Source organism: Heteronotia binoei, chromosome 21, assembly GCF_032191835.1.
Source record: "Heteronotia binoei isolate CCM8104 ecotype False Entrance Well chromosome 21, APGP_CSIRO_Hbin_v1, whole genome shotgun sequence".
Classification (NCBI taxonomy): domain Eukaryota; kingdom Metazoa; phylum Chordata; class Lepidosauria; order Squamata; family Gekkonidae; genus Heteronotia; species Heteronotia binoei.
Window position 1 is genome coordinate 81,286,274 of NC_083243.1, and position 27,068 is coordinate 81,313,341.

Below are 27,068 nucleotides of genomic sequence, written 5' to 3' on the forward strand. Positions count from 1 at the left end.
TTCTATTATTTTGCTGTATGGACTTATTATAAACTGTGCACTAAATGTTTGTTTACACACTTTTTGTGTGTGAGTGATAATTCAACCAGTGAGGTTTTGAAGGATATATTGTGCTTAATACACTGGTACCTGTGCTATTGTATAACTTCTAGATGGAGCCTGAAGATCTCCTGGGATCACAACTGAATTCCAGATAACAGATCTCTCTTCCCCTGGGAAAAATAACTGCTTTGGACGGTGGACTCAATGGTATTATGTTCAGCTGAGTGCTCTCCCTTTATTGCCTAGCAACAGCCTCTGGCTATCAGCTTTCCCAGTGACCCAATCCTCATCTGTCCTGGGACGAGGCTGAGGGGAGGAGGGAGGGAGTGTCAGGAAAGAGGCGGCTTCCATGCTCTCTGAGGAAACGCTTCATAGGGCTGCAATAGAGCAGCAGTCCTTTCTGAGGCCAGCTGATGGAGAGGACACAGAGAAACATTGGAGATGTGTCTGTCTCTGAGGTAAGACTGTTTTGGTGGTTTGTGCAGTGTTCCCAGGCCTGCAGTAGGCAAGGGACAGGGGAGTCAGCCAATGGGAGTCCAGAGATGCTGACTGAGCCGTAATGGGCCAATGGTTTATGGAGTGCATGGGAAGCCAATAGGAAAGCTCCATTTGACCACCATCATAGGGGATTTATTATCTATGATTCCAAATAAGGGCAGATCTACATATGATGCTGGTAATTCTGTGAATGTAGCTCCCAATGTTTTTGTTTCTTTTAAAAATCAAATGTGTTTGTGTGTGTGTGTGGGGGGGCATTCCAGTAAATTCTTGTTTCTTTAAAAATCAAACGTGTGCGGGTGGAGGGCAATTCCAATTGAGACCATGAGATAAGAGAGGTTTGGTTGTTGTTTTTTTAAAGTTTTCTTCCTCACGCTATACTCTCAATTTGAAATAGCTCCAAGGAATTGCTATTTGCTTTGCTGAAGCAAATGTAACAGTGGTGTGGGAGGGAAAGCTTAACCTTCCCCCACCCCGCTTTTACTACCCTCCTCCCTGAAAATTAGCCTTCTGGTCACATGATTTTTAAAAAGAGGTTAGTTCATGAAGCTCTCTGTGTTATGCTTTTAATGGAGCCTCTGGTGATACCAAAAAGGACAACCATGTTACGGAGATGGATTGTGTGCCAGTGAAGTGCAGTTGTTACACTAAGATCTGGGACATACAAGCTCAAATCCCCACTCTGCCATGGAAATTTGCTGGGAGATATTGGGCCAGTCACATACTGTCAGCCTAACTTAACTCACAAGGTTTTTGTGAGAATAAATTGGAGGACAGGAGAACAATATAAACCACTTTCGGTTCCTACTGGAGAGAAATTGTGGGTTTAAATGAAATAAGTAAGTGAATAAATAAAATTTATTGTTTGGCCCCTGTTAAGTCACTTTCCTCTCAATACCTGGAGTAGCTTTTTGGACTGTGGCAAAAAGTACTAACAATTTGGTGTGATCCTTTGATGAAAGCTGGATTGTTATTCTTATACATATGAGTTGTCAATTGTCAAAGATATTGAAATCGAGCATCTTACACATATTCTTAGGAATCCAATAGTACAATCATTTGTAGAATTACTCAAGTCTAAGCCTATTGGTTTCCAGAACTCTGCACAGGACTGCCCTCTAAATGAGGATCGTGGGATTGATGTATTCCAAGATGGGGATTACTCTCACTGGCCTATTTTACTCATACTTGCCTTTCGTTCATTATGCTCTTCAAGCATACTTTCCGCTTCGGCTAAACTTTTAGGAAGACTCCCGGACTCCATTGGTCCTCTGATTCCTTGAATCCAGTCTAGAAGTTCTTTCATCTCAGATTTAAACTTCTGCAACTGGTAAGAGGCTGCCAGTTTCTCCCTCCTGTCATACAAACAACAGAAACATTATTATAGTTATTACAGATGGTGGCCTGGAAGACTTGCAGGAAGAATCCTGGGGCAGCTCCAGGCCCCACCAACTACCTTTGAGCTGGGCTGCAGTGGCAGCAATCTCTGGGAACTGCTCCTAATAGGGTTGCCAATCCCCAGTAGGGTGCAGAGAACCCCAAGTTTGGAGGCCCTCCCCCCACTTTAGGGTTATCAGAAACTGGAGGGGGGGAGGAAATGTCTGCTGGACACTCCGTTATACCCTATGGAGACTGATACCCTTAGGGTATAATGGAGAATTGATCCATGTTGAATCCCCAATTGAACCCCCATATGGGGTTCTGGGGGGGGGGGCTGTAAATTGTAAAACTCTGCTCACATTAGTAGTATTGTTATTTTGAAGTGTAGAAAGCTTTTATCTCACTTTGTTGTAAAGACCTTGCCTCCGTTCCAATCAAGACCACCTTCGTTGTGGGGTCCCCCTTTTAGTTTGGACTTAGTTGTTTTAATAGCCACCCCTTTTTACAGCTTAAATGCAAGGGGATCTGAAACTTGGAGAGTCTCATAAAGACACCTGGATTCAGCCAGGAAAGAGGAAGGGCATGCTGGAATTGTTCAATCTCCCCCAGCTCAAGTGGCATATTTGTTCTCAAGGACAGAAAACATTTTAATGCTAAACTTCAACGTATGCTTAATACAATCATATCTCTTGCTCCATCAAGACAATGTGAACCATTTCCAGCTGCAGACATTTGGGCTAATCCAGCTATTCATAAAGGCAGTCTAACATTCGATACACCCAGAATGGGTCATCAGGAGGATGACCTTCGCTGTGTATCACACAGTGGCCAATATATATATATATATATATATATATATATATATATATATATATATATATACCGTATTTTTTGCACCATAAGACTCACTTTCCCCCCCCCAAAAAAGTGGAGGGAAAAGTGTGTGCGTCTTAAGGAGCGAATACTGCAAAAAATTCACACAAATGCCTCTAAATTCACACAAACAGCTCTAAAAACTAGCCACTGATGGACCTCTGCTCCATATTTTTATCCAATCCCCTCTTAAAGCTTGTAGCCACCACCACGTCCTGTGGCAGTGAATTCCACATGTTAATCACCCTCTGGGTGAAGAAGTACTTCCTTTTATCCATTTTAACCTGACTGCTCAGCAATTTCATTGAATGCCCACGAGTTCTTGTATTGTGAGAAAGGGAGAAAAGTACTTCTTTCTCTACTTTCTCCATCCCATGCATAATCTTGTAAACCTCTATCATGTCACCCCGCAGTCGATGTTTCTCCAAGCTAAAGAGCCCCAAGCGTTTTAACCTTTCTTCATAGAGAAAGTGTTCCAGACCTTTAATCATTCTACTTGCCCTTTTCTGCACTTTATCCAATGCTATAATATCCTTTTTGCGGTGCGATGACCAGAATTGCACACAGTACTCCAAATGAGACCACACCATCGATTTATACAGGGGCATTATGATACTGGCTGATTTGTTTTCAATTCCCTTTCTAATAATTCCCAGCATGGCGTTGGCTTTTTTTATTGCAATCGCACTACTGCAAACTGTCTTGACATTTTCAGTGAGTTATCTACCATGACCCCAATTTAGTGTCAACTGCAAACTTGGCCACTTCACTGCTCACTCCCAACTCCAAATCATTTATGAACAAGTTAAAGAGCATGGGACCCAGTACTGAGCCCTGCGGCATCCCACTGCTTACCATCCTCCACTGCGAAGACTGTCCATTTATACTCACTCTCTGCTTCCTATTAATTAGCCAGTTTTTGATCCACAAGAGGACCTGTCCTTTTACTCCATGACTCACGAGTTTTCTAAGAAACCTTAGATGAGGAACTTTATCAAAAGCTTTCTGGAAGTCAAGGTAAACAACATCTATCGGGTCTCCTTTGTCCACATGTTTGTTCACCCCCTCAAAGAAATGTAACAGGTTAGTGAGGCAAGATCTTCCCTTGCAGAACCCATGCTGAGTCTTCCTCAATAACCCGTGTTCATCAGTGTGCCTACTCATTCTGTCCTTGATAATGGTTTCTACCAACTTTCCCGGTATTGAAGTCAGACTGACTGGCCTGTAATTTCCTGGATCTCCTCTGGAACCCTTTTTAAAGATGGGGGTGACATTTGCTATCTTCCAGTCCTCAGGAACGGAGGCAGATTTCAATGAAAGATTACATATTTTTGTCAGAAGATCCACAAGTTCAACTTTGAGTTCTTTCAGAACTCTTGGATGTATGCCATCTGGACCAGGTGACTTATTAGTTTTTAATTCATCTAGCAGTTATAGGACCTCCTCTCTTGTCACCTCAATCTGACTCAGGTCTTTCAACACCCCTTCCAAAATTAGTGGTTCTGGAGCGGGCAAACACTTCTCGTCTTCCACAGTGAAGACGGAGGCAAAAATTGCATTCAGCTTCTCATTCATAAACAGCTTGGGCATTAGTTAGGACCAAATCCAGGATCGCCTTCCCCTGGTAGGTTCTGTGACCATCTGCTCCATAGCACAGTCATTGAGAGCATCTAGAAACTCAATCTCTTTCTCTCGACCTGAACACATATTGACCCAATCAATCTGTGGATAGTTAAAATCACCTTTTGGTGATTTTGGTTTTCTCCCAGTAAACAATTTGGTTTTCTCCCAGCAACATTTCGTTTTGGTTTCTCCCAGTATACAATTGGATCATATTTTTGCTGGGGTTTTATTCAAAGTCTTAATTAAAAAACTATATTTTATATTTTTATTGTAAGTTTCTTTGTGCATTATTTAAAGGTAAAGTGAGATAAAAGCTTTCTACACTTCAATATAACAATACTACTAATGTGAGCAGAGTTTTACAATTAGGCAGTATGACTTTATCGTAAAATACATTTAATATAGCAGGCTTGCCAATATGTTTACCTTTGCATGACCTGGCCCTGGAGTCGTAGCCAATAATTTTTCATCTCCTTTTGTTTCATAGTCAGTTTGTCACTTATAGAGGATGGATTTCTCTTACAAAGTGGAAAGGATTCCAGTTCCAGGGCCTGAAAGGAACACATGAAGATCCACATAAGTATAAGCTTGGGAACAGATCTCAACTGCTGAAAGCCTTTATTTAAGTCTTACTTTTTTAGAAAAAATGGTTTCCTTTACTTCTCTATATAGAAAATCATATAAGGGTCAAAAACTCACTTCCAAAGAAATATAGTTTGTTTATTTATTTAATAGGCTTATATTCTGCCTTTTCCCGTAAACGGGCTCAAGACGGATCACAACATATAAAATAGCAATAAAAACCTACATATCAAAGTTAAAACACCAATTAAAATAAACAGTAAAAACAATAAATAAAATGCACCACCAACGGACAGGGCACAGCATAGCAGTTGCCCTGTAATAAGCATGATGTCACCACAAGGGAGGCCAAGTGATGGAATAATAGGACGCCCGCTATCTCAACCATAAACTCGGTGGAACAGCTCCGTCTTGCAGGCCCTACGAAATGGCAGTAATTCTGGAAGGGCCTGGATCTCCACAGGGAGCTGATTCCACCAGGCAGGGGCCAGGGCTGAAAAGGCCTTCTATTAATCTTTTTTTCAATATTTTTTTTATTTGTAGTTGTTGCTGTTATAATTATGGTTCTGCAAGCTGGTTTTATATTTGTACTATTTATATTGTACTATTTGATAAACAGTTCAAAATAAAAAGTTAAAAAATACATAAATGTGGGCTGATAGCAATGTTTACAAAAGAGCAAATGCCTCTTAAAAGATGCTGCTTGATATATATGCATCATCTAAATCTAGAACGCATTTTGCTCCTTTGAAAATACTGTTTCATTCATATGCAAGCTGATTCAGATTAAATAATTGACTAAGAATTGTTTCACTGAGCAACAGCTACAGACAATTCACTAGTCCCCCCCCCCCCACCCCGATAAAAGCAACTTAATTACTGACTTTAGGGGAGGAAATGACATGAGGGTAAAAGATAACATTCCCTTTCCCCTCCAGACACTCCCTGGGAATTGTAGCTCCAATCTATAAAAGGAAAAGTGCCATTTTAAAGGTCATGGATCAACATCTAACATATAGTTCTGCCCTAGCACATTATATTCAACTTACACTGTGCAACATCTTGAAACAGAACCAGGAACTTGGTATTATTGGCTAGCATACAGGATCCCTCCCTCTTTCTGAGCGCTCTTATAGGACTCTTTCAAGTTTATGCTATACCCATACACTCCAAGTTAGCAAAACTCAGCTGCCTTACTAGTGAATAAAGTAAGAGTCAAGTTGCACCTTTAAGACCAACGCAGTTTTATTCAGAATATAAACTTTTGTATGCTCTAAGCACACTTCATCAGTCGAGGAATCAGGTACAGTGAGCAGAGCTACATATAACTGGTAGGCAAAATGGTACAAATTTAAGATCCAATGACAGAATAGTAAAAGTAACAAATGAAGCAAACCTTTGATCTGGGTAAATGAGCATGAGAAACAAATAAAACAGTAACATGTCAAAATGTGGGAATGTCTGCTAATCACTGTATTGTTATAAGCCTGGACCAAAATGAGGACATTTCTTTCTCAGAAGTTTTTCCCATCCTATTTTACTTTTTAACATGTAACATACATGTTAGTGGTTGACTGTATCGAAAGCAGCCGACAGATCTAATAGCAACAGCACTGCTGAACTGCCTTGATCCAGATGTCTTAGGAGATCGTCTATGAGGGCGACTAGTACTGTCTCCATCCCGTGGCTCGGATGGAAGCTGGATCGAAATGGGTCTAACATGGAAGTGTCATTTAAAAAGCCCTGTAATTGCTCGAGGCTTCGAGTTCACTTACTATATTAAGATTGACGGGGAGGTCACGGCGAAATGACAGAACTTTATCTGTGAAAAAATTGTGAAAGTCTTGCAGCCAGTTTCCAATTTCCTATTGTTTGGTTTGCTCTGTGGAAAATTTGTAAGTGTCTGAATAGTGCTAAACATTTGGGCCAGGCGAAAGTTCGCAGACACAATCTGGGCTGCAAAGTAAACCTTCTTTGTAGCTCTCACTGCCATAGGTCTTCATAAACAGCCTATAAGATGTTCTTGTCACTTCGTCGCAAGTACGCTGCCATTGCCTCTCTAGCTGTCTAAGCAGCTGTTTCATCAGCTGCAATTCCAGGGTATACCATGGTGCAAGCTATGAATGGCAATGAAGAGGGTGCTGGGGAGCAATCTTGTCAATGGCTGTGGAGAGTTGTTGGTGCCACGTCTCCACTAGATCATCTAGAAAGTTGCCAGGGGGCCAAGGATCCCATAGTGCCATCTGAAACTGCATAGGGTGCATCTGGATCTGTGGCCGAGCCAAAATATGCTTGCCGCCTAAACAGGTTGTGGTGAAACAACCATACGGGCCTTCAGGGCATAGTGGTCCAACCATGGCACTGCTGTGGCAGTAATCTGGTCCACCGTAACTCCCGCCGCAAAGATCAAATTCAGCTTGTGCCCAGCCTGATGGGTAGTAGTTGTGACATATTGTGAGAACCCTAGTTTCGCCATGGATGACACCAGGTCCGCCGCCTTCATGGAGTCTGTGTCATTGGCATGGAAGTTGAATTCACCCAGGACTAAAAGCTGCAGGTATTCCAACATCCAGCCAGCTACGGCCTCCATCAGGGATGGTAAGGCACTGGCCATTGCATTAAGCAGTCAGTACACCAGCCAGATAGCCAACTTCTCCCCCACATCCCATAACAGGCCGAAACACTCTATGCTGGTGATTCTTGGAGGCAGGACCACCAAAAGGAGTAAGCCTCCCATATCAGCAGTGTCACCTTCCCGCCACCTTCCCGCCCACTAGTCTGTGGCTGGTGCAGGACCGGGTACGCAGGGGAGACATTTGGGAGAGAGTTACTGTCTTTCCCTGTTGCACCCAGGTCTCGATCATGCAGGCCAGATCCTATAGCTAGTGCTGCCAGCCACCAAGTGGGGCCTTGAGATCTCCCTCTTTTGCAACTGATCTCCAGCTGGCAGAGATGAGCTCCCCTGGAGAAAATGGCTGCTTTGAAGGGTGGACTCTATGGTATTGTACTGTGCTGAGGCCCCTCCCCTACACAAACCCCATCATTTCCTGGATCCACCCCCAATGTCTCCAGGTATTTTCCAGCACAGACCTGGTAACCCTACCTATAGTGTTTAATGGCTTTATTACCATCCTTTTCATTGTGAATTACTAGCGTCCTTAAACAGCAGGCAAAGTCTGATTGCAAACAGTAATGATCCGCTTGAAAATAATAAGGAATAAGTGGAATTAGAACATTGGTTTCAGATCAGTGCTTATTCAGGAGAAACTTCCAGTAGACATTGGACATAGTAATTAGCATTCTTGTCACAAGTTCAAATGACTTCCCATCTTTTACCTCCATATTGGATAGAATGATACCGATCTCTCTCTCCATTTCTTCATGTCTCCGTATTAGGTTTTCTACACTTTCTACATCTTTCCCAGAGACTAGTGATTGTATCAGTGCACTCTTAAGAAAGCAGGACAAAAATAAAAAGATCACAACTTAGTCTTTTTAAACAAAAGTTTCAGTCTCTTTTTTAAGATCCTTGATGCTATAATCTTAAACTGATTTGTAATTGCACTACATATACTTATAACAGAGCAAGTATAATTTAATGAATTAAAGAAGCTTTTTGCATTTCAAGAAAATTCAGGATTATCCAAACCTGGGAATTTCAGCACCAAATTCCAGTTTGCCTCCTCCTATTAACTAGGGGCATGCATTCGGGTATTTCTGAACCAAAATTCCCTCTTTAGTTCCAAATCAGATATTTATTATCAGACACTGCTCATTAATCTGGATTTTAGCCCCGAACAAACACTGGGAAGTTACAAGTGATTCTTTTTATGGCAGTTGATATAAAGCTTTTAGATGATTATCTGTTCTTATAAATTTACAAACACACCAAACATATAAGATGTAACTATGGATCAGACCAGAACCAACAGGTTGAAATAAAATCAAAAGAGTTTTCAACTAAACATTATGAAGAACTTCATGACAGAGCAGTTCCTCAGTGGAACAGGCTTCCTTGGGAGATGATGGGCTCTCTTTCTTTGAAGGTTTTTAAACAGAAGCTAGATGGTCATCTGACGGCAATGCTGATTCTGTGAACTTAGGCAGAACTTAGGGGGAAGGGATGAACTTGGGGGGGGGGGGAGGTATTTGTGAATTTCTTGCATTTTGCAGGGGGGTGGACAAAATGACCCTAGAGGTCATCTTGTTCAACTCCATGATTCTATGTCCACTTCTGTTAAGGATTTGTATCCTATTGCACAGCTCAGCAAAGTCTGAAGCCTGTGGAGAATTCCTCCAATAGAGTGATTCCTGCTCTGGCCAAACAGCTGCTTCTGTTAGAGGATGATTCCTTAGACTGGAGGAAGACTTTAACCAGTGTTGAGTGGAATAGAAAGATACCAGCCAGTTGTTTCTGTACTCTTGACTATTTTGTAGATATTTCCAAACACAGAGATGGTAGGGGAGATAGCAGAATCTCCCCTCCATTTGTCTTGTGCATGCATTCTATAAATATGCTTGCATTTTCCATTCATTTCTCCTTTTTATCCACTTAGGGAAATTCATCATGAATTCAATAATGGGAACTCTATGTTAAAAGAAAATCACCTTCTCACTGATTCTCTCGGTTATGTCATCAATTTCTCTGATTACGGCATGAATCTCTAGAGCTCCTTCCAACTTCCTCCTGTATGCCTTCAATTCACCATGGAAATTCTTCCACCTGTTGTTCAAACAACATTATCTTAACAAATTAGACTATTAAAGATGCAGTTATAGTCATTGATTTTATAAAGTAACCATCATTTCTCTGGGTCTAGTATGACGTTCCGATAAGGGCTCTCCCACACAGAATCTATACACACACCCACACATTCTATTTAATTTTGGAAATGACATAAATAGATCATACCATAAGTAATGAACTTGCAGCGAAGACTGGTCTCCTCCCAAAGAGTATCTAACAATCCTCCTCTAAAATTTGGGCTCACGTTACTTTGAAATACTAACATTTAGGTTTCTGATTCCTTCATTCATTTGTTCTGCCTTATTTATTTTTGACTAGCTAGAGATACAGGGACCATGGGAGTGTCAAATCTAGAAAAACTCTAATAAACTCACCATATACATGAATCTGAGGGTGGGGTGGTAGGAGTGGTCTGTCCTGGGTGCATGCAGTGACAGTGTGCATTGTCTGTAGAGATTTTAAGTTATCCAAACATTCAGTGCTCCCCTCCTCAACCACTCCAACTTCAAAACTACCTCTAAAGCTCATCTCCCCACAGGCATTTTCCCCACCTGCTCACCGGCACACCAATTACAACACTTTTGGGCAGCCCTTGAGAACCTTCAAAAAACTGCCAACCTTGTTCCTTTCCCACTTGCACAGGGCAGCTTTTTAAAGGTGAATGTCCACCTCCACAGTGATCAGGTTAGTATGTACACTCATTGGCTGCACTGGGGGATTCTGAGGTGACCTTTGAGTGCTCAGAGTCCCTCTTTGCCTTGCATGCTGGCTTTGGTCAGTGGGGTGGGAGGGTCTTGGCTTGCTCCCCTCTGACATTAGCAACTGCAAGGCAATTTTGGGGTAAGCAGAGTTGGAGGGGGAGCATGCTTTGGGGGAGGGCCTGCCAACAACCTGTAGAAACAATGTGTCCTTTCTTCCTGCTCACCAGATGCTTCCAGGCAGAAACCAAGTTGTTTTGTGCTGGGGTGGGTGGGTGGGGGAGGAATTTGCCTTTGCAGCTTAGCAGGCTTAAAAACTGACAAGGATAAATATATGCTGTCCAACCACTGCCCCTTCCCTTGCATGCACGGTCAGCACATGAAAGGGCTGGGGAAGGAAAGTGGGCAAGGAGTAGGTTTCCCTCTCCCCCAGCCTTGGCTTGTTTTCCTTGGCTGGGATTTCACTCCACTGCTACCCCAATAAGCCTGAAACTCTGTACAGGGAGGGCATCTTGCAAAGCCAGTCCTGGCCACTTTTGAAGGCTTGTTCACTTCCTCCCCAACACACTCTGCCCCAGAGCCAACAGGAGAGAGCAGGTGTGGGGGATGGATTTTAAAATATAATTTGCTCCAGGTAGGGATGCCAGTCCCCGGCTGTGGGCAGGGTAGCCCCCAGTTTTAGGGGCTCTGTCCAGATGCTCACCAGTTGGCCAGTGGGGAAGCCCCACCCGAACAATCCTCCATGGCCCCACGGACACCATGTACACCTGCAGCTCTTTCCAAGCAGGGTATTTATACTTGGCAAAGAAATTCTGTAACTTTGACTGAAACTTTCTTCATTTGTTTGGGCTCCAATATGTTTTTTCCCCCACACACCTCTCATTGAGCTGTTTCCGGCGCTGATATATTGTTTTTATTTCTTCCTTGTTTTGTAGCTCCAATTTCAAAGCAAGGGCATTGATGGTTTTAATGTGAACATCATCCACAGTAATTTCCTAGAGGACCAGAGCCCCAAAGAGACAGATTACTTGCGTAGAAAAGTAGTTACCTAATGTATCCTATATCATCTCAGAAATACAGGCTCTCCCTCCCTGTTAACATTGCCTAGACAAAACTGGAGTACAGAAAAAGGGAGCAGGAGGAATCCTCAATTTTAACTGTACCATAGGCCATCAATGTAAAATAAACTATTTTTATGCCTGACTGTTGTACTGTACTTTGGGCATTTATAACATCATACTTAAAGGTGTGTACAGATAGTTGATATGCATATTGATATTTAAAACTATTATGATTTCATTAAGCATAGGCTTAAGTGGCAAAAGCAAATGTAACAAACTTAAATTAACATAACATTACATTGTAACAACAGTAAGCTAAGATAGCTTTGTTATTTCAATACTTCATTGCATATGCTAATGAATGTGAAAACATACAATGAACAAAAGCAAACAATTAGTAAGCATTTGGCAATATAGTAACAATCCAAAGTATTGCATGGCATTTAAAGTTATCATGTGCTGGAATCACAGCAGGTTTATGTCTAACTAGCAGGAAATGAATGAAGTCTGACCCACCCACAACATTCTATCCATAACTACCATGCTGGGAATGTAAACATTTTCTTGTAATTCATAAAATACAGATTACATTGTGATTAACATATTCTGTACCTAGTTCTGGACAGTATTTACATTTTACTTTGCATTAAGGCAAATAACTCACACAACAATCACTGGTCTAGAAGAGGTATTGCCATGGGAAGTAAATGATTTGGTATGATACCCTACACACTTTAGCTGTGATCACACATGCTAAATAATGCAGTTTCAATCTACTTTCAATGCACTTTCCAACTGAATTTTACTTTGTGAGCTGGCAAAATCCAGTTTGACACTGCATTGATGGTGGATTGAAACTGTGTTATTTAGCATGTGTGATTGCAGACTTTGTCTTCATGGTATTGTTGGACGCAGATTCAGATTTGCATTAGAGCATGGACAGAGTGCTAAATAGAATTGCACTAATCTTGATCATTTGCACTAACCTGCCTTAACAAAGTATTATATATGTGTTCAAAGTATGTTTGCAGTATTATATTTGCTAAGCTCACCTTAAACGTATTATAGGGCCTTTTCTATGATTTTGGTTCCACAGTCCTAACCAAGAACAATGGGCTACTGTTAGATATGAGAGGAAGTCTCCCCTTTAGCAGAGACTTGTTATATTCATTTTGTACTGTAAACATCTTTTGGTGGAAAGTAAGCTATCTTTCTACCTCCGGAAGTCACCAGGAGCCTATCTCTTGGAGAAGGTCAAATCTCCCTGCTACAGCAGGAGCTTTGTGCTTACTTATCTTGGAATTGGGCCAGGAGGCCTACATTGGAGTCTAACAGGGAAGGGGGTGAAATCGCAGATATGAAGTATAGGGAAGTGGGGCATGGGGGAGTCCAGATTAGCGGCCCCCGGGTGATACCTATTCATCTCTCGTTTCTAAGTTGGGATATGAGGCTTATTTGACCAATGAATGTAATCAGAATGTCAAAGACGAAGAGCGATATAGCCAATCTGTGAGTTGGCCTCTGTTTACAGGAAGGTATAAGATGTTGTGACTATGGGGAAGAATTTTGGAGGAGAACGGGGTGTATGGTTTGTTTTCTCCTCTCCACATTAATGTGAAAAAACAAGAGATCTGCACATCAACTCTTCTGTGCCTCTGTCGTTCGTGAAGTCCTTTGACAGGGAAGAAGGGCACTTCATCTATGTGCAACAATATGGACATACCACTACACATTTTTCAATTCAAATTTGCAAAGTGAATACATTCAAAGTATCCACGTGATTCAGATGCTTTATCTAAAGGATCTGAATATTCAGTTATACATTTAAAAATCACTCCTAAATCAGAATATGAAACTGAAAAAGAATACTCCAGAAAGAATCAGCATTTTTCAGGAATTTACATGTTACAATTATTATCCAGATATTCACTTCTGAGCTGAACTTGAAAATAAAAGATGATGTAAGTGCTAGACTAGTGTTGTTATTCAGATATATCCGCACATGCTGCCCATGACTTTCCTAAGTACCCCTATGTGACAAAAATCCTAAAACATGCTAAGGCTCAAGAGTGCCACCTAGAGCAACTGGGATCTTGGACCCTTATACCAAGTGCCCTTGCCATATTTAAGTTACTGTAGACTGACTTGCTTCTTTGTTTTGGGAATATGGGGGAGTGTGAACTGTGCCTGCTTTGCTCTGTCTGTGTAACAGTTATAGGGTCAATATGCGTTCTGGTCGAGAGAAAGAGATTGAGTTTCTTGATGCTCTCAATGACTGTACTATGGAGCAGATGGTCACAGAACCTACCGGGGAAGGCGATCCTGGATTTGGTCCTAAGTAATGCCCAAGACTTGGTGAGAGATGTAAAAGTGATCGCACAGCTTGGGAGCAGTGACTATAACGTTATTGATTTCACCATTTGTATAAATAGAGAGTTGCCCCAAAAGACCAGCACAACCACGTTTAACTTTAAAAGGGGTACATTCTCTGAGAGGAGGAAACATGTGAAGAGGAAACTGAAAGGAAAGGTAAATACAGTCAAAACCCTTGGGGAAGCTTGGAGGCTATTTAAAACTACAATCCTAGAAGCTCAGATAAAATATATACCACAAGTTAGGAAAGGCACAAACAGGTATAAGAAAAAGCCTGCATGGTTAACAAACAAAGTAATGGCAGCTGTAAAAGATAAGAAGGACTCCTTTAAGTGGTGGAAAGCTAGTCCAAGTGAGATTAATAAAAGGGAACACAGGCTGTGGCAAATCAAATGCAAGACTGTGATCAGGCAGGCAAAAAGGGACTATGAGGAGCATATTGCAAAAAACATAAAGACCAACAATAACAATTTCTTCAAATATATTAGAAGCAGGAAACCAGCCAGGGAGGCAGTGGGGCCCTTAGATGACAAAGGGGTCAAAGGATTACTGAAGGAGGATAGGGAAATGGCTGAGAAGCTGAATGCAATTTTTGCCTCCGTCTTCACTGTGGAAGACGAGAAGTGTTTGCCCGCTCCAGAACCACTAATTTTGGAAGGGGTGTTGAAAGACCTGAGTCAGATTGAGGTGACAAGAGAGGAGGTCCTACAACTGCTAGATGAATTAAAAATGAATAAGTCACCAGGTCCAGATGGCATACATCCAAGAGTTCTGAAAGAACTCAAAGTTGAACTTGTGGAACTTCTGACAAAAATATGTAATCTTTCACTGAAATCTGCCTCCGTTCCTGAGGCCTGGAAGATAGCAAATGTCACCCCCATCTTTAAAAAGGGTTCCAGAGGAGATCCGGGAAATTACAGGCCAGTCAGTCTGACTTCAATACCGGGAAAGTTGGTAGAAACCATTATCAAGGACAGAATGAGTAGGCACACTGATGAACACGGGTTATTGAGGAAGGCTCAGCATGGGTTTTGTAAGGGAAGATCTTGCCTCACTAACCTGTTACAGTTCTTTGAGGGGGTGAACAAACATGTGGACAAAGGAGACCCAATAGATGTTGTTTACCTTGACTTTCAGAAAGCTTTTGATAAAATTCCTCATCAAAGGCTCCTTAGAAAACTCGAGAGTCATGAAGTAAAAGGACAGGTCCTCTTGTGGATCAAAAACTGTCTAATTAATAGGAAGCAGAGAGTGAGTATAAATGGGCAGTCTTCGCAGTGGAGGATGGTGAGCAGTGGGATGCCGCAGGGCTCAGTACTGGGTCCCATGCTCTTTAATTTGTTCATAAATGATTTGGAGTTGGGAGTGAGCAGTGAAGTGGCCAAGTTTGCAGATGACACTAAATTGTTCAGGGTGGTGAGAACCAGACAGGATTGTGAGGAACTCCAAAGGGATCTGTTGAGGCTGGATGAGTGGGCGTCAACGTGGCAGATGAGGTTCAATGTGGCCAAGTGCAAGGTAATGCACATTGGGGCCAAGAATCCCAGCTACAAATACTTGTTGATTGGGTGTGAACTAGCAGAGACTGACCAAGAGAGAGATCTTGGGGTCGTGGTAGATAACTCACTGAAAATGTCAAGACAGTGTGCGATTGCAATAAAAAAGGCCAACGCCATGCTGGGAATTATTAGGAAGGGAATTGAAAACAAATCAGCCAGTATCATAATGCCCCTGTATAAATCGATGGTGCGGTCTCATTTGGAATACTGTGTGCAATTCTGGTCACAGCTCCACAAAAAGGATATTATAGCATTGGAAAAAAGTTCAGAAAAGGGCAACTAAAATGATTAAAGGTTTGGAGCACTTTCTTTATGAAGAAAGGTTATAACGCTTGGGGCTCTTTAGCTTGGAGAAACGTCGACTGCGGGGTGACATGATAGAGGTTTACAAGATAATGTATGGGATGGAGAAAGCAGAGAAAGAAGTACTTTTCTCCCTTTGTCACAATGCAAGAACTCGTGGGCATTCAATGAAATTGCTGAGCAGTCGGGTTAAAACGGATAAAAGGAAGTACTTCTTCACCTAAAAGGTGATTAACATGTGGAATTCACTGCCACAGGAGGTGGTGGCAGCTACAAGCATAGCCAGCTTCAAGAGGGGGTTAGATAAAAATATGGAGCAGAGGTCCATCATGGCTATTAACTATCAGTGTGTTTGTATATATATAATTTTTTTGGCCATTGTGTGACACAGAGAGTTGGACTGGATGCGCCATTGGCCTGATCCAACATGGCTTTTCTTATGTTCTTATAGGTATTCATTTCTACCCTTGTGGAGAGGTTTGGAGCTGTCTTCTCAAGGCTATCTTATCACAATCCTGGGAAAGTATAGCGGTGGGAGCAGGCAAAATTGGAACGGAAGGAGACTGAGGCACAAGAGGGCTCGCTCCCCTTCCAGCCTGTGTCCCATCCCAATGATAGCGGGTATGGGGGCCAAGTGGAAGTACTCGCCTCTGTCCCTGGTATTGTGCAATGCCAGGTCCATAAATAATAAGACTTCAGTCCTCCAGGATTTTTTAATCGGGCAGGACATGGACCTGGCTTGCGCGACGGAAACCTGGGTACAGGATGGGGAGACGGTTGCTCTCTCCCACGTAGCCCTGACTGGGTTCTCCGTCCTTCACCAGGCTTGGACTAGCGGGCGGGGGGAGGGGTGGCATTTTTCATATGGGAGGATTGCTCCTTCAGGGCACTCCCGCCGCCAAAGAACATGGGTATGGAGTGTGCTGGCTTGATGTGGGATTTTGGGGAGAGGTTAGTAATCTGGCTGGTGTACCGTCCACCTAATGCACCGGCCAGTGCCTTACCGTCCCTGATGGAGGCTGTAGCAGGCTGAGCATTGGAGTACCCTCGGCTTATAGTCATGGGTGACGTCAATGTCCATGCCAAGGACATGGCTTCCACTCGGGCGACAGACCTAGTGTCTTCCATGGCAGCACTGGGACTCTCCCAATATATAACAGCACCCACACATCTTTGTGGCGAGGGTTGTATTGGGTCAGATTTCTGCTGAGGCAGTGCCATATTCTGACCATTATGCCCTGAAGGCCCATGTGGATACACCGCCCTTACCCCGTTTAGGCGGTGAGCAAGTTTTAACTTGCCCGCGAAGGCGGATGGACCCCTTGCGGCTTCAAATGGCTTTGTGGGATCCCTGGCCCTCTAGTGACTCATTAGATGAGCTAGTGGAGATCTGGCATAGCCAGCTTTCCATAGCCATTGACGAGATAGTTCCCCGACATCCTCTCCATCCCCGTTCACGATCCGCTCCGTGGTATACCCCAGAGCTGTGATCAATGAAAAGGCGATTGAGACAACTAGAGAGACAATGGCGACGTACTTGCAACGAAGCTTCGAGAACATCTTATAGGTCATTTATGCGGACCGGCAGTCCGGTCCACAAAGGAGGTTTACTTTGCGTCCCAGATTGTGTCTGCGACCTCGCGCCCAGCACAATTGTTTAGTATAATTTGATCATTAACAGTTTTACCGCAAGGTAAACCAAACGTTAGAGAATTGGAAATTGGCTGCGAGGCTTTTGCGAGTTTTTTCGCAGATAAGGTCTCATCGCTCTGATGCGACCTCCCCGCCATAATTGAAACAGTGAAAGAACTTGAGGCACCGAGTGCGTCTTCTGGTCCAATTCTGGACTCCTTCAACTCACTCAGCCTGGAGGAAGTCGATAGGATCCTTTTCGCTGTGCACCCTATGACCTGTAGGTTGGATCCATGCCCGTCCTGGCTTATAAAAGCTAGCAGGCGCTGTTATGTGAGCCACTACAGGGTACTGTCAACAGATCCCTGGTAGATGGGATCTTTCCCACACCTCTTAAAGAGGCCGTGGTCCGTCCCCTCTTGAAAAAACCATCTGCAGATCCGGCTGTATTGGCGAACTATCGGCCGGTATCAAACCTTCCCTTTTTGGGTAAGGTCATAGAGCGGGCGGTGGCAACTCAGCTACAGGGATTCCTAGATGACATTTCCGCACTGGACCCATTCCAGTCCGACTTCCGACCAGGTCACGGGACGGAGACGGTTCTGGTCACCCTCATAGATGACCTCATGCGACATCTGGATTGGGGTGGCTCAGCAGTGCTGTTATTATTAGATCTGTCGGCCCCATTTGATACAGTTGACCATCAGCTATCATAGTGATATCATAGACCATTATAGTGATACAGCACCAAAAATGTAATGGAATGTTTTAATGTTTAAGTGTTTTAAATAATTTTAAATTGTAGTTTTATTGGTTAAATTGTAAAAATGTATGTTGTTAGCCGCCCTGAGTCCGCTTGCGGAGAGGGCGGGATAGAAATTTAAAGTAATAAATAAATAAATAAATAGTCCAGAGTCAGTTTCAACTGCTTATTGTCTGGGAGGGGGAAGGTTTTGGTGCGAACCACTTTGTATTGCTTTGCACAGGTTTTTGCACTGTAAGATTTGGTGGGCTGCATAATGACCCTGGAGAGGGTATAAAATTCTGGTCACCTCTGAGATGAGCCAGATCTGACACAGATGTGTATTGCTACTGATCCTATCAATCAATAAAGCTAACCTTCTGACAACCCTGGAGGTCTACTTTAATTGAGGATCATTCCAGAGCTGACACCCTAAAGATTCCATTAGTATGAGGTATTCACTTCCATTCCACATTGGGCCAGCTGGCAAACTTAATCGCTTTTGGACAGAGTACAAATCACTTTGGACCAGATTATTTATTTGTCATGGAAGTTCAGAGCCATTACCAGGTGCTTGATATAGGTGAGGCTATATTGTATATGTCTCTAATTGGTCAGAATAGTTTCTGACATTATAAATGAGGATTTCTGTGGGATTGGAGAAATCAGTTTCTCGTTCTTTAAAAGGCTTACGTCCAATTCAATTTAGCATAAATATATCTGGACATTTGGAATTTTCACTTCTCTTCAGTTTTTAGTCTAGTGGAAACCAGGTCTACAGGAAGTTGGGTAGGTATTAAGGATTCCTTTGACTTCTTGTTACCATGAGGAACTCTGCACTTGCTCTGAGGAACTTGCTGCAGCATAGGCCCATGTGTTTAGTTTAGTTATTCAACTATATTGCTTTTCATTTGAAATTTTCTGTGCTGTTGTTGCTATATGCTTTCCCTCAGTATTCTGTTTTGCCTTTTTGAATCCAAACACTCTTCCCTCCACCCCCCCCCCCTTTTACAATAAGCCTTTTTTGAAGACTTTTTTTGGCTTCACTTAGTACAATCTATTTCTGCGATATCACTCTTAATCTCTTTGCCATGTGCTAGACTGGATGAGTGCTATGAGTTTGGTTATATGTTACTTTGTTATTACTCTAGTACTGTGCTGGAAGACCACCTTCTCAGTGGGTCAGTCTAGCTGTTCTCAGGAGGCACTGAGTGGTGGCAGCTGGTTACCAGGATACTTTTCAGGGAACTTTTGGTCCAAGGCACTATTTCCCCCTTTCTACCCTCCGGTTCTGGCCTGAGAGATGTGAAAAGAGAGTATGTGCTAGGAGAGGATCACATTTCATACTGAGCAGCTAATCAAGTATCAAATGAGCATAATAATAATATCTATAGCAAGTAGCAGGCTAACAAGCAGCCAGTGGGGATTGAAATGAATGGTGATGGCAGAACAGAACACCACAGAGGCATAAAAAGTAGAAAATAGGGTGCATGAGGAGTGCCAGAATTGATGTGGGGAATCACTTATATTTTATTTGACTGAGATGCTCTAGACTATTAAACTGTGGAGTATCCATTGCATTATACTTTTGCTGCTTAAATGCATGTTACATGAGCACACAAATCATGCTGCAAAATGTATGGCTTATGGCAGGGATGTCAAACGTGCGGCCTGTGGGCCAGAAGCAGCCTGCAGAGGCCCTCAATCCAACCTGCGGGTAGAACAGGCTTCCCCTCCTCCAATTTGGGCCAGAACTGGAGGCTGCCTCACATGATCAGTGGCTCCATGTGACCCTGTTGGTCTCTCATTGGCTATTCTTAGCCACTTCCACTTACAACCCTGCTGGCTGGGAAGCATGTTTCTCCAGGGGAACTGATCTCTGTGTTCCAGAGTCCTACCTGTAAGTACTTAGATGGGGGCAGCTGGAGAGAGAACCAGGTACAGAGCCTGTTGCTTCGTGTGTGTGTGTGTATGCAAGGAAAGGCTAAGAAAGCGGCCCAGCTGCACCGAGGTGACCAAGAGTTGGGGTGGCTAGGGAGAGAACCGGGCACAAAGCCTTTTGTTTCTTGAGGTATGCACTTGCAAAGGCTGAGAGAGCAGCCCAGAGTTGCACCGAGGTGTCCAAGAGCTGGGATGACTGGGGAGAGAACCAGGCATAAAGCCTGTTGCTTCTCGGGGTGTGTGCGGGTCTGCAAAGGCTGAGAGAGCAGCCCATGGCTGCACCGAGGTCAAGAGTTGGGGCAGTGTTTTTTTGTATGTGTGTGCATGAAAGGGCTGAGAGAGCAGCCCACAGCTGCCCTGAGGTGACCAAGAGTTGGGGCAGTGTTTGTTTATGCGATGCATGCGCATGCAAGGCCTGAGAGCAGCTCATGGCTGCACCAAGGTGACCAAGAGTTGGGGGCAGTGTTTGTTTGTGTATGTGCATGCACAAGGGCTGAGAGAGCAGCTTGCAGCTGCCCCGAGGTGACCAAGAGCTGGGGCGGTGTTTGTTTGTTTGTGTGTGCATGTGTGAGTGCAAGGGCTGAGAGAGCAGCTCGCAGCTGCCCTGAAGTGACCAAGAGTTGGGGCAGTGTTTGTTTATTTGTGTGTGCATGCGCAAGGGCTTAGAGCAGCTCATGGCTGCACCAAGGTGCCCAAGAGTTGGGGTGGCTGGGGAGAGCCTGTTGCTTCTTGGTGGCTACATGCTTTCTGGACTCCCTTCAGTTGAGGCAGGACCGCAGACTTCTTTGTAAAGGAATGCTTGGGAACTGGGCGGCATGAGAAAGAACAGATTTGGTCAAAAAGAGCCAGGCAAACTGGTCAGAGCTGCTGCAGGGGAAGAAGCCTGAGGTGAGGAGCAAAGTCGATGGAGCCAGCTGGCTTTCCATCATTCTGGTGCCTTTTTTAATCATGTGCCTGTTCAGGTAAAACAGCCACCTTGTGCTCTTCCCCTCCCCACCAAGCAGGTTTGTAAAGGTAGGAGCTCACTCTGAGCTGGCTGTCCCTGTGTCAGTTGATGGAGCAGAGAACCAGCTGGCCCTGAGTTGTTCTGGTGCCTTTTTGAATTGCACACCTGTTTAGGTAAAGCAGCCACCTTGGGCTCCTCCCCTCCTACCAAGCAGGTTTGCAAAGGCAGGAGCTCAGTCTACTGAGCTGGCTGTTGCTGCCTTGGAGGTTCTTCTGTGGTGTCTCATGTGCTGTGTTTGCAAAAGCAGCAGAGCTCAAAGAAGCACAATTGTCCACTGTAGCCATGTGGTTGGTTCTCTGACCATTGCAGGTTGGAGTGAATCATCTTTGGCCATTACATTACATTTAAGTGTGGTTGAATGGAAAGTGTAGTTATTTATATGAGGTTATGAAAAATATACAAGCCAAAAAATATCTCTTTGAATAAGTAACACTCTATTTATAATGTGAAGTTGCATTTCATATTGCAAATATTAATTATCTTAGGAAGCACCACTTGTGTTACAATTGTTCCATTTAAGTCCAAGCTTGCTTATGGTATCTTTCCACAACCCTCCTTGGTGCTTGCCCTGGAATGTGGCCTGATTGCAATAGGGGAATTTTAGTAGAAGCTCACTGCCCAGCAGTTTTGATTGTAGGTTTACCTATCCTTTTTTTTTTAAAGCACAATTGGGTTTATTTGCTGCTACATTTTGTAAGCCTTCAAGTTATGTTTATGAACAGCTCTTCTCTGTAATGAATGTTAAAAAATCAAAAGCACATTCTCAGTTTACAGATACACATATAAACAGTATACTCAAGATTGCTACAGCACAAAAGTTGTCTCCAGATTTTGATGCAGTAATTCAGAGCAAGAGGTGTCAGTTATTAAACAAATGTTGCAAGAGTTAATATTTTAAGCATGTTTATTATTTAAAGAAAAATATATATTTAATTGTGCTTGTCTGTATCATTTATAATGACAGGGTCTAGATGACCCTGGAGGTCCCTTCCAACTCTATGATTCTATGACTCTATGACTGTATCTCCACTACCTGGCATTATATTTTATAACACACATGGCCCGGCCTGACAAGGTCCCATTTATATAATATTTGGCCCTTGTACCAAATGAGTTTGACACCCCTGGTTTATGGGCTTCTGCAAGGCAGGACCCACCTGTACAGAAGTGTGCTGCTTATTTTAACCCTGTTATGATGACAGTAAAGATTTCGTTTTCACCCTATTTTCTGATTCTGTGCCATGGCTTTCATCAGCCTGCAAGAAACAGTAAGTTTACTGCAGAGTGCTTATAGAAGAGGAAGTCAGTGAGATCTTTTGATCTCGAATGGCCCTAACTCCATGATTTCCTGTTTGTTAAATGGAACAAAACTGGCAATCCAAATTTCTCTTCCAGTCACAGGTTTTGTTTATTTTTTGGGGGGAGGGGGTCATTGAATACACAGAACAGATTTTCCTTCTGCCACTATGGTTAAGAAGTCTAGACAAAACATGGTAATGATACAAGGAGGACAAAGGAAAATATGATAGAACCTATAAAAAGGTGATATCCCAATAGGCATATTCATTTTCAAACAATAGCTACATTTCCCTTTCCTGAATTTATTTGCTTTTGCCAAAACAAGTGCATCTCATGGGAAGGTGAGGTTCACTGTAGTATTTGATATTTCTAAGACTGCAAGACAAACAAAACTCAAGGAGGCAGCAATTGTGTCATTATCACAAAACAGCGTCTAGTCACAAGCTTAAAAAACAAAAACTAAACCCCTTGATGTCCAGATTATCAAGGCCAGCTGAGCTATAAGAAGAGTCAGCTATGATGACTCACCATCAGAGGAAGAACTGTAGATGTCACAGCAAGGAAAGCTGAAACAAGCAGCTGTCAGGTCATGCTGCCTTTGCCCAAAGTATTACTATGTTACTAAATGCTTACACTGCTTTGAAAAGTAATATTGCCAGGGCTATATTATTTTATTATATTATACTGCTGTGTTATAGCACACAATCAAATGTCAAAAGCTGCAAGGGTGTTGCTATTACAACCTCAATATGCACCTATTAGCTGGAATATTTGAACACAAACGGGTATGAGATTCTGAATTAGATATTTGCTCAACCATCCAAGTTGATGAAATTAAGCTTAGAAAAAACATTTCTCACCCCTGATGCTCCTCGAAACTCATCCAGTCTTTTCAAGAGTTGCAGGCAATGTTCATAATCATTTCCAACATCACCAATATTAATCATCACTTCCTGTAGACAGGGAAATTAGAAAATTTGGCATTTATCAAAGTGCTAAGAAGACAGCAGGTTTATGTCAGCCAACCCCAACCTCAACCCCTGGATCTTTTTTCCTCATGAAGAAGACATGTTTTCTGGTTTCCACCCTCAAATAGTTATCAGAGTAATAAAATATCACATCATAATTCACTGCAAAGCATTCTTGTTATGGAATGTCCTGGCAACCCTCCTTGCAAAACCTTATCATTTTTAGAAACTAATAAAAGAAATAATGATTGAATTTTTGCTGTCTCAACTGAACATTCTTCCAATAAAGCCAGAATACTTCTTTTGAAAACAGCAGTTTATTTTGCATTCTTTTTCTGTACTCCATAAATACAGCATTTTGTACATAAGGTTCAGCAGCTGTTTTTCAAGTTTATATGACCCTTTAATTAGGCCTGCCAATTCCCAGGTTGCAGCAGAGGATCCTCTGGTTTTGCAGGCTCCTTCCCACCCCGTCAGCTGGCCAGCAGCGGGAAGCCCTGCCCCAACAGCCACCATGTGCCTTTCCACTTTGGAAGGCTAGAAGAAGCTTGGAAAGGCTTGCTTTTTAGAAGGTGTATGTGTCTTTAAATCTGTAGGAGCCAGACTGAATGGGGGCGGGGCAAGCCGGCAGAACAACATGGCTGCTCCCAGTAAGCTGTGAAGCTGTAAGAAAGGAAGGGAAAGCAGCCCAGATCTTCCATTTGTTTTACAATCCTTTCAGAAGTCATTTGCATAGTTAAGGGCAGGGCTCTTTTTCTAGCAGGAGCTCCTCTGCATATTAGGCCATGCCCCCCTGATGCAACCAATCCTCCTGGGGCTGTACTAAGAGCCCTCTAAACTCTTGGAGGATAGGCTACATCAGGGGGCATGGCCTAATATGCAGAGGAGCTCCTGCTAGAAAAAGAGCCCTGCTTAAGGGTAAACTAGAACCTTTGGTTTTCCTGTGTCAGTCTGAAGAACTTGAAACTTCAGCAACTCGTGAGTAAATTGCCCCAGTGATACCACACAAGTGCAAACTGTTCATTTTGGCTGCTCTGTGTGTGTTTGTGTGTGTGTGTGAGCGAGAGTACACAGGACATGCAGCTGCTTGGTGATGAGGAAATGAAGACTGTATTCAGAGGAACTGCACTGCTGTATTTTTACTTATTTATTTTAGGGAATGTGAAAGTCTCTTGGCTTTACCCCATAAAGCTTCCAGATATTTTCTGAGTTAGACTTGGCAACCCTACCTTTCATGTATCCTAAATCAAATGGTAGCCTAAGGATTATAGTTCTGGCCCTCAGTCCTAGCAGCACCTTATTCTAAATCTTGTGGAGTCACTGACAACTTAATATAAGGTGTTATAATACTCTAATGCAGGAAGACATAACATCATCTTCATAAGTAGGCTTCCCAACCCTCCCACCCTGGCAGGGGACCCCCGAATTTGCAGCCTCTTCCCCCCCTCTCGAAAAATCCAGAAGCAGGGGGGGGGGAACGGTGCCAAGGAGGGTGGCGAGCCGCGAGTCCGGGTCCTTCTGAGCCCATCTCGGAGGAGCAGCTAGGTGAAGCGGAGAACAATTCCCATAGGTAGCACTATTATACTACCCAGGTTTAATCAGCTGCATCCAGGGTTTCTAAATGGTTTCCCTTGCGTCCACCAACGCTTACATTGGTTTCTTTGCCTGTCCAGAAAGTACCAGCCGACCAACCACAATTCACCGCGCTGAAGGGAACAAGCAAGGCGCGCTGCTGATTGGAAGCAGATTAAAGAGAGGCGGGTGGAAGAAAGCGTAGGCGAGCGACGATTGTTTAGATTAAGCTCCCACCAGGGACCACAAGAGCAAAACAGATTGGTAGAGGAAGGGTGGAGGCGTGGTCTCTTCTGTGGAATGGGCAGGTAATCTCAGGCGCGAAGTGTCGGGATTGGGGGTGACGCGCGTATTGCGGCGCAGTGATTGGCTGTGTCACTGCCGTGTCGTTAAACCAGCTGTGCGTGGAGTGGGTTTAGTGTGGCTGGGAGCTGTTAGATGCGAGAAAAGGGAGTGGGATCTGTCATGGTGCGGGTGTCGGTGCTTGGAGTTTCGGTGCTGGAAAATCCGAGCCCCTTCAGCCACCCGCTTCGTTTCCAGGTGCAGTTTGATTGTGGAGAGGCTTTGCCGCACGGTAAGTGGGGAGGGAGGGAGGCGCCGTCTCTTTCTTCTCACTTAGACGCCCAGGTAGGGGAAGGGCTCGGGCTCTACCCATCAGACCAGCTGCCTCCCGTCTCTACCGACTAAAGCAGGCAGAGGGTCTTCATATCTTGCCACATGGAGAGGGGGGTGGAAGAGAGACTTGTGTGTTCCCACGAGAGGGGAATTGATCCTTGGGTATTGGGGGCTCTGGGGGGGCTATATTTTGAGGTAGAGGCACCAAATTTTTAGTATAGCATCTAGTGCCTCTCCCAAAAATACCCCCATGTTTCAAAATGATTGGACCAGGGGGTCCAATTCTATGAACCCCAAAAGATGGTGCCCCTATCCTTCATTATTTCCTATGGAAGAAAGGCATTTAAAAAGGTGTGCTGTCCCTTTAAATGTGATGGTCAGAACTCCCTTGGAGTTCAATTATGCTTGTCACACCCTTGTTCCTGGCTCCACCCCCAATGTCTCCTGGCTCCACCCCAAAGTCCCCAGATATTTCTTGAATTGGACTTGGCAACACTATTCATAAGACCTTTCATGATTGTTTGTTCTGGCGTTCCAATATATGTAATTTGCAGCTCCATTTAGTAAGTGTTTGGAATACAATTACTATTTTCAAGTAGCCATGGTAAAACACTCATCTATAGTCATTGGATGCAACTGACCAATGATGTACACTGACCTTGTCTCTGATCCAGGCCTCTACATGGTCCACCTTTTGTAAAAATTCCAGGAAATCCCTACTTTCTTCAAGCATCTTTCCACGAGCAGCAACAACCTGCTGCAGCTTCCACCACTGTTCTTGAAGTAATTGAGTCTTGTGACGTATCTCCTCCAATTCAGGATGATTCTGGGACGCTAAGGCTTCTCCTCTCTTTGTGCAACCAGGAATAAATTAATTAAAATGGGTGATATCTATTAATACAATATTTCTGGGCTGTTTCTAAGCCCCACCTCCAGGGAACCCAAACTAGCTCCAGATATTCCCACATTTAGTCCACAGAAGGTACAAGAGTAATTCTTGCTTTCATTTTTCACAACACTGGGCAGCATCTGAAAAGGAAACTCGTAGCCTCCTTAAGAGAATATAAGTTTGAATTTCATGCATGTTTCAAACACATATTTTTCTGCTGTTCATTGCATGTAACAACTTCTAAAGCTGCCCCCACCATGAAGTTGCTAACAGTTTTGGGGCTGTTTCTCTCATTACTATCCCCCATAGTGCTTGCCTCTTGCTTCACATGGACTTCTGGTGGTGCCTGGCCCTAGAGTAGCTCATTTAATTTCAACCAGAATAAGGGCTTTTTCAATTGTGGCCCCAACCTGGTGAAATGCTCTGTCTGGATTTGTGCCCTACTAGGATTGCCATTCCCCAGATGGGGGCAGGGGATCCCCTGGTTTGGAGGCCCTTCCCTTGCTTCAGGGTTATCAGAAAGTGTGGGGAGGGGAGGAGGGAAATTTTCTCTGGACACTCCATTATATACTATGAAGACTAATCCTCATAGGGCAGGGGTGGCCAATGGTGGCTTTCCAGATGTTTTTTGCCTACAACTCCCATCAGCCCTAGCCAGCGTGACC

General features: G+C 43.5%; 1 protein-coding gene across 1 annotated transcript in view; it reads right to left on the reverse strand.

Moving 5' to 3' along the window:
* The window catches only part of SPTBN5 (spectrin beta, non-erythrocytic 5), a 215,039-nt gene that overhangs the window by 78,100 nt on the left and 109,871 nt on the right, over positions 1–27,068 (reverse strand). The window contains exons 34-40 of the mRNA XM_060262355.1: positions 26,173–26,364; positions 23,220–23,312; positions 11,320–11,438; positions 9,607–9,721; positions 8,335–8,448; positions 4,843–4,967; positions 1,729–1,895 (exon numbers count right to left, since the gene is read on the reverse strand). Coding sequence (XP_060118338.1) covers positions 1,729–1,895; positions 4,843–4,967; positions 8,335–8,448; positions 9,607–9,721; positions 11,320–11,438; positions 23,220–23,312; positions 26,173–26,364 — 925 coding nt within the window. The remainder of the gene's footprint in view (positions 1–1,728; positions 1,896–4,842; positions 4,968–8,334; positions 8,449–9,606; positions 9,722–11,319; positions 11,439–23,219; positions 23,313–26,172; positions 26,365–27,068) is intronic.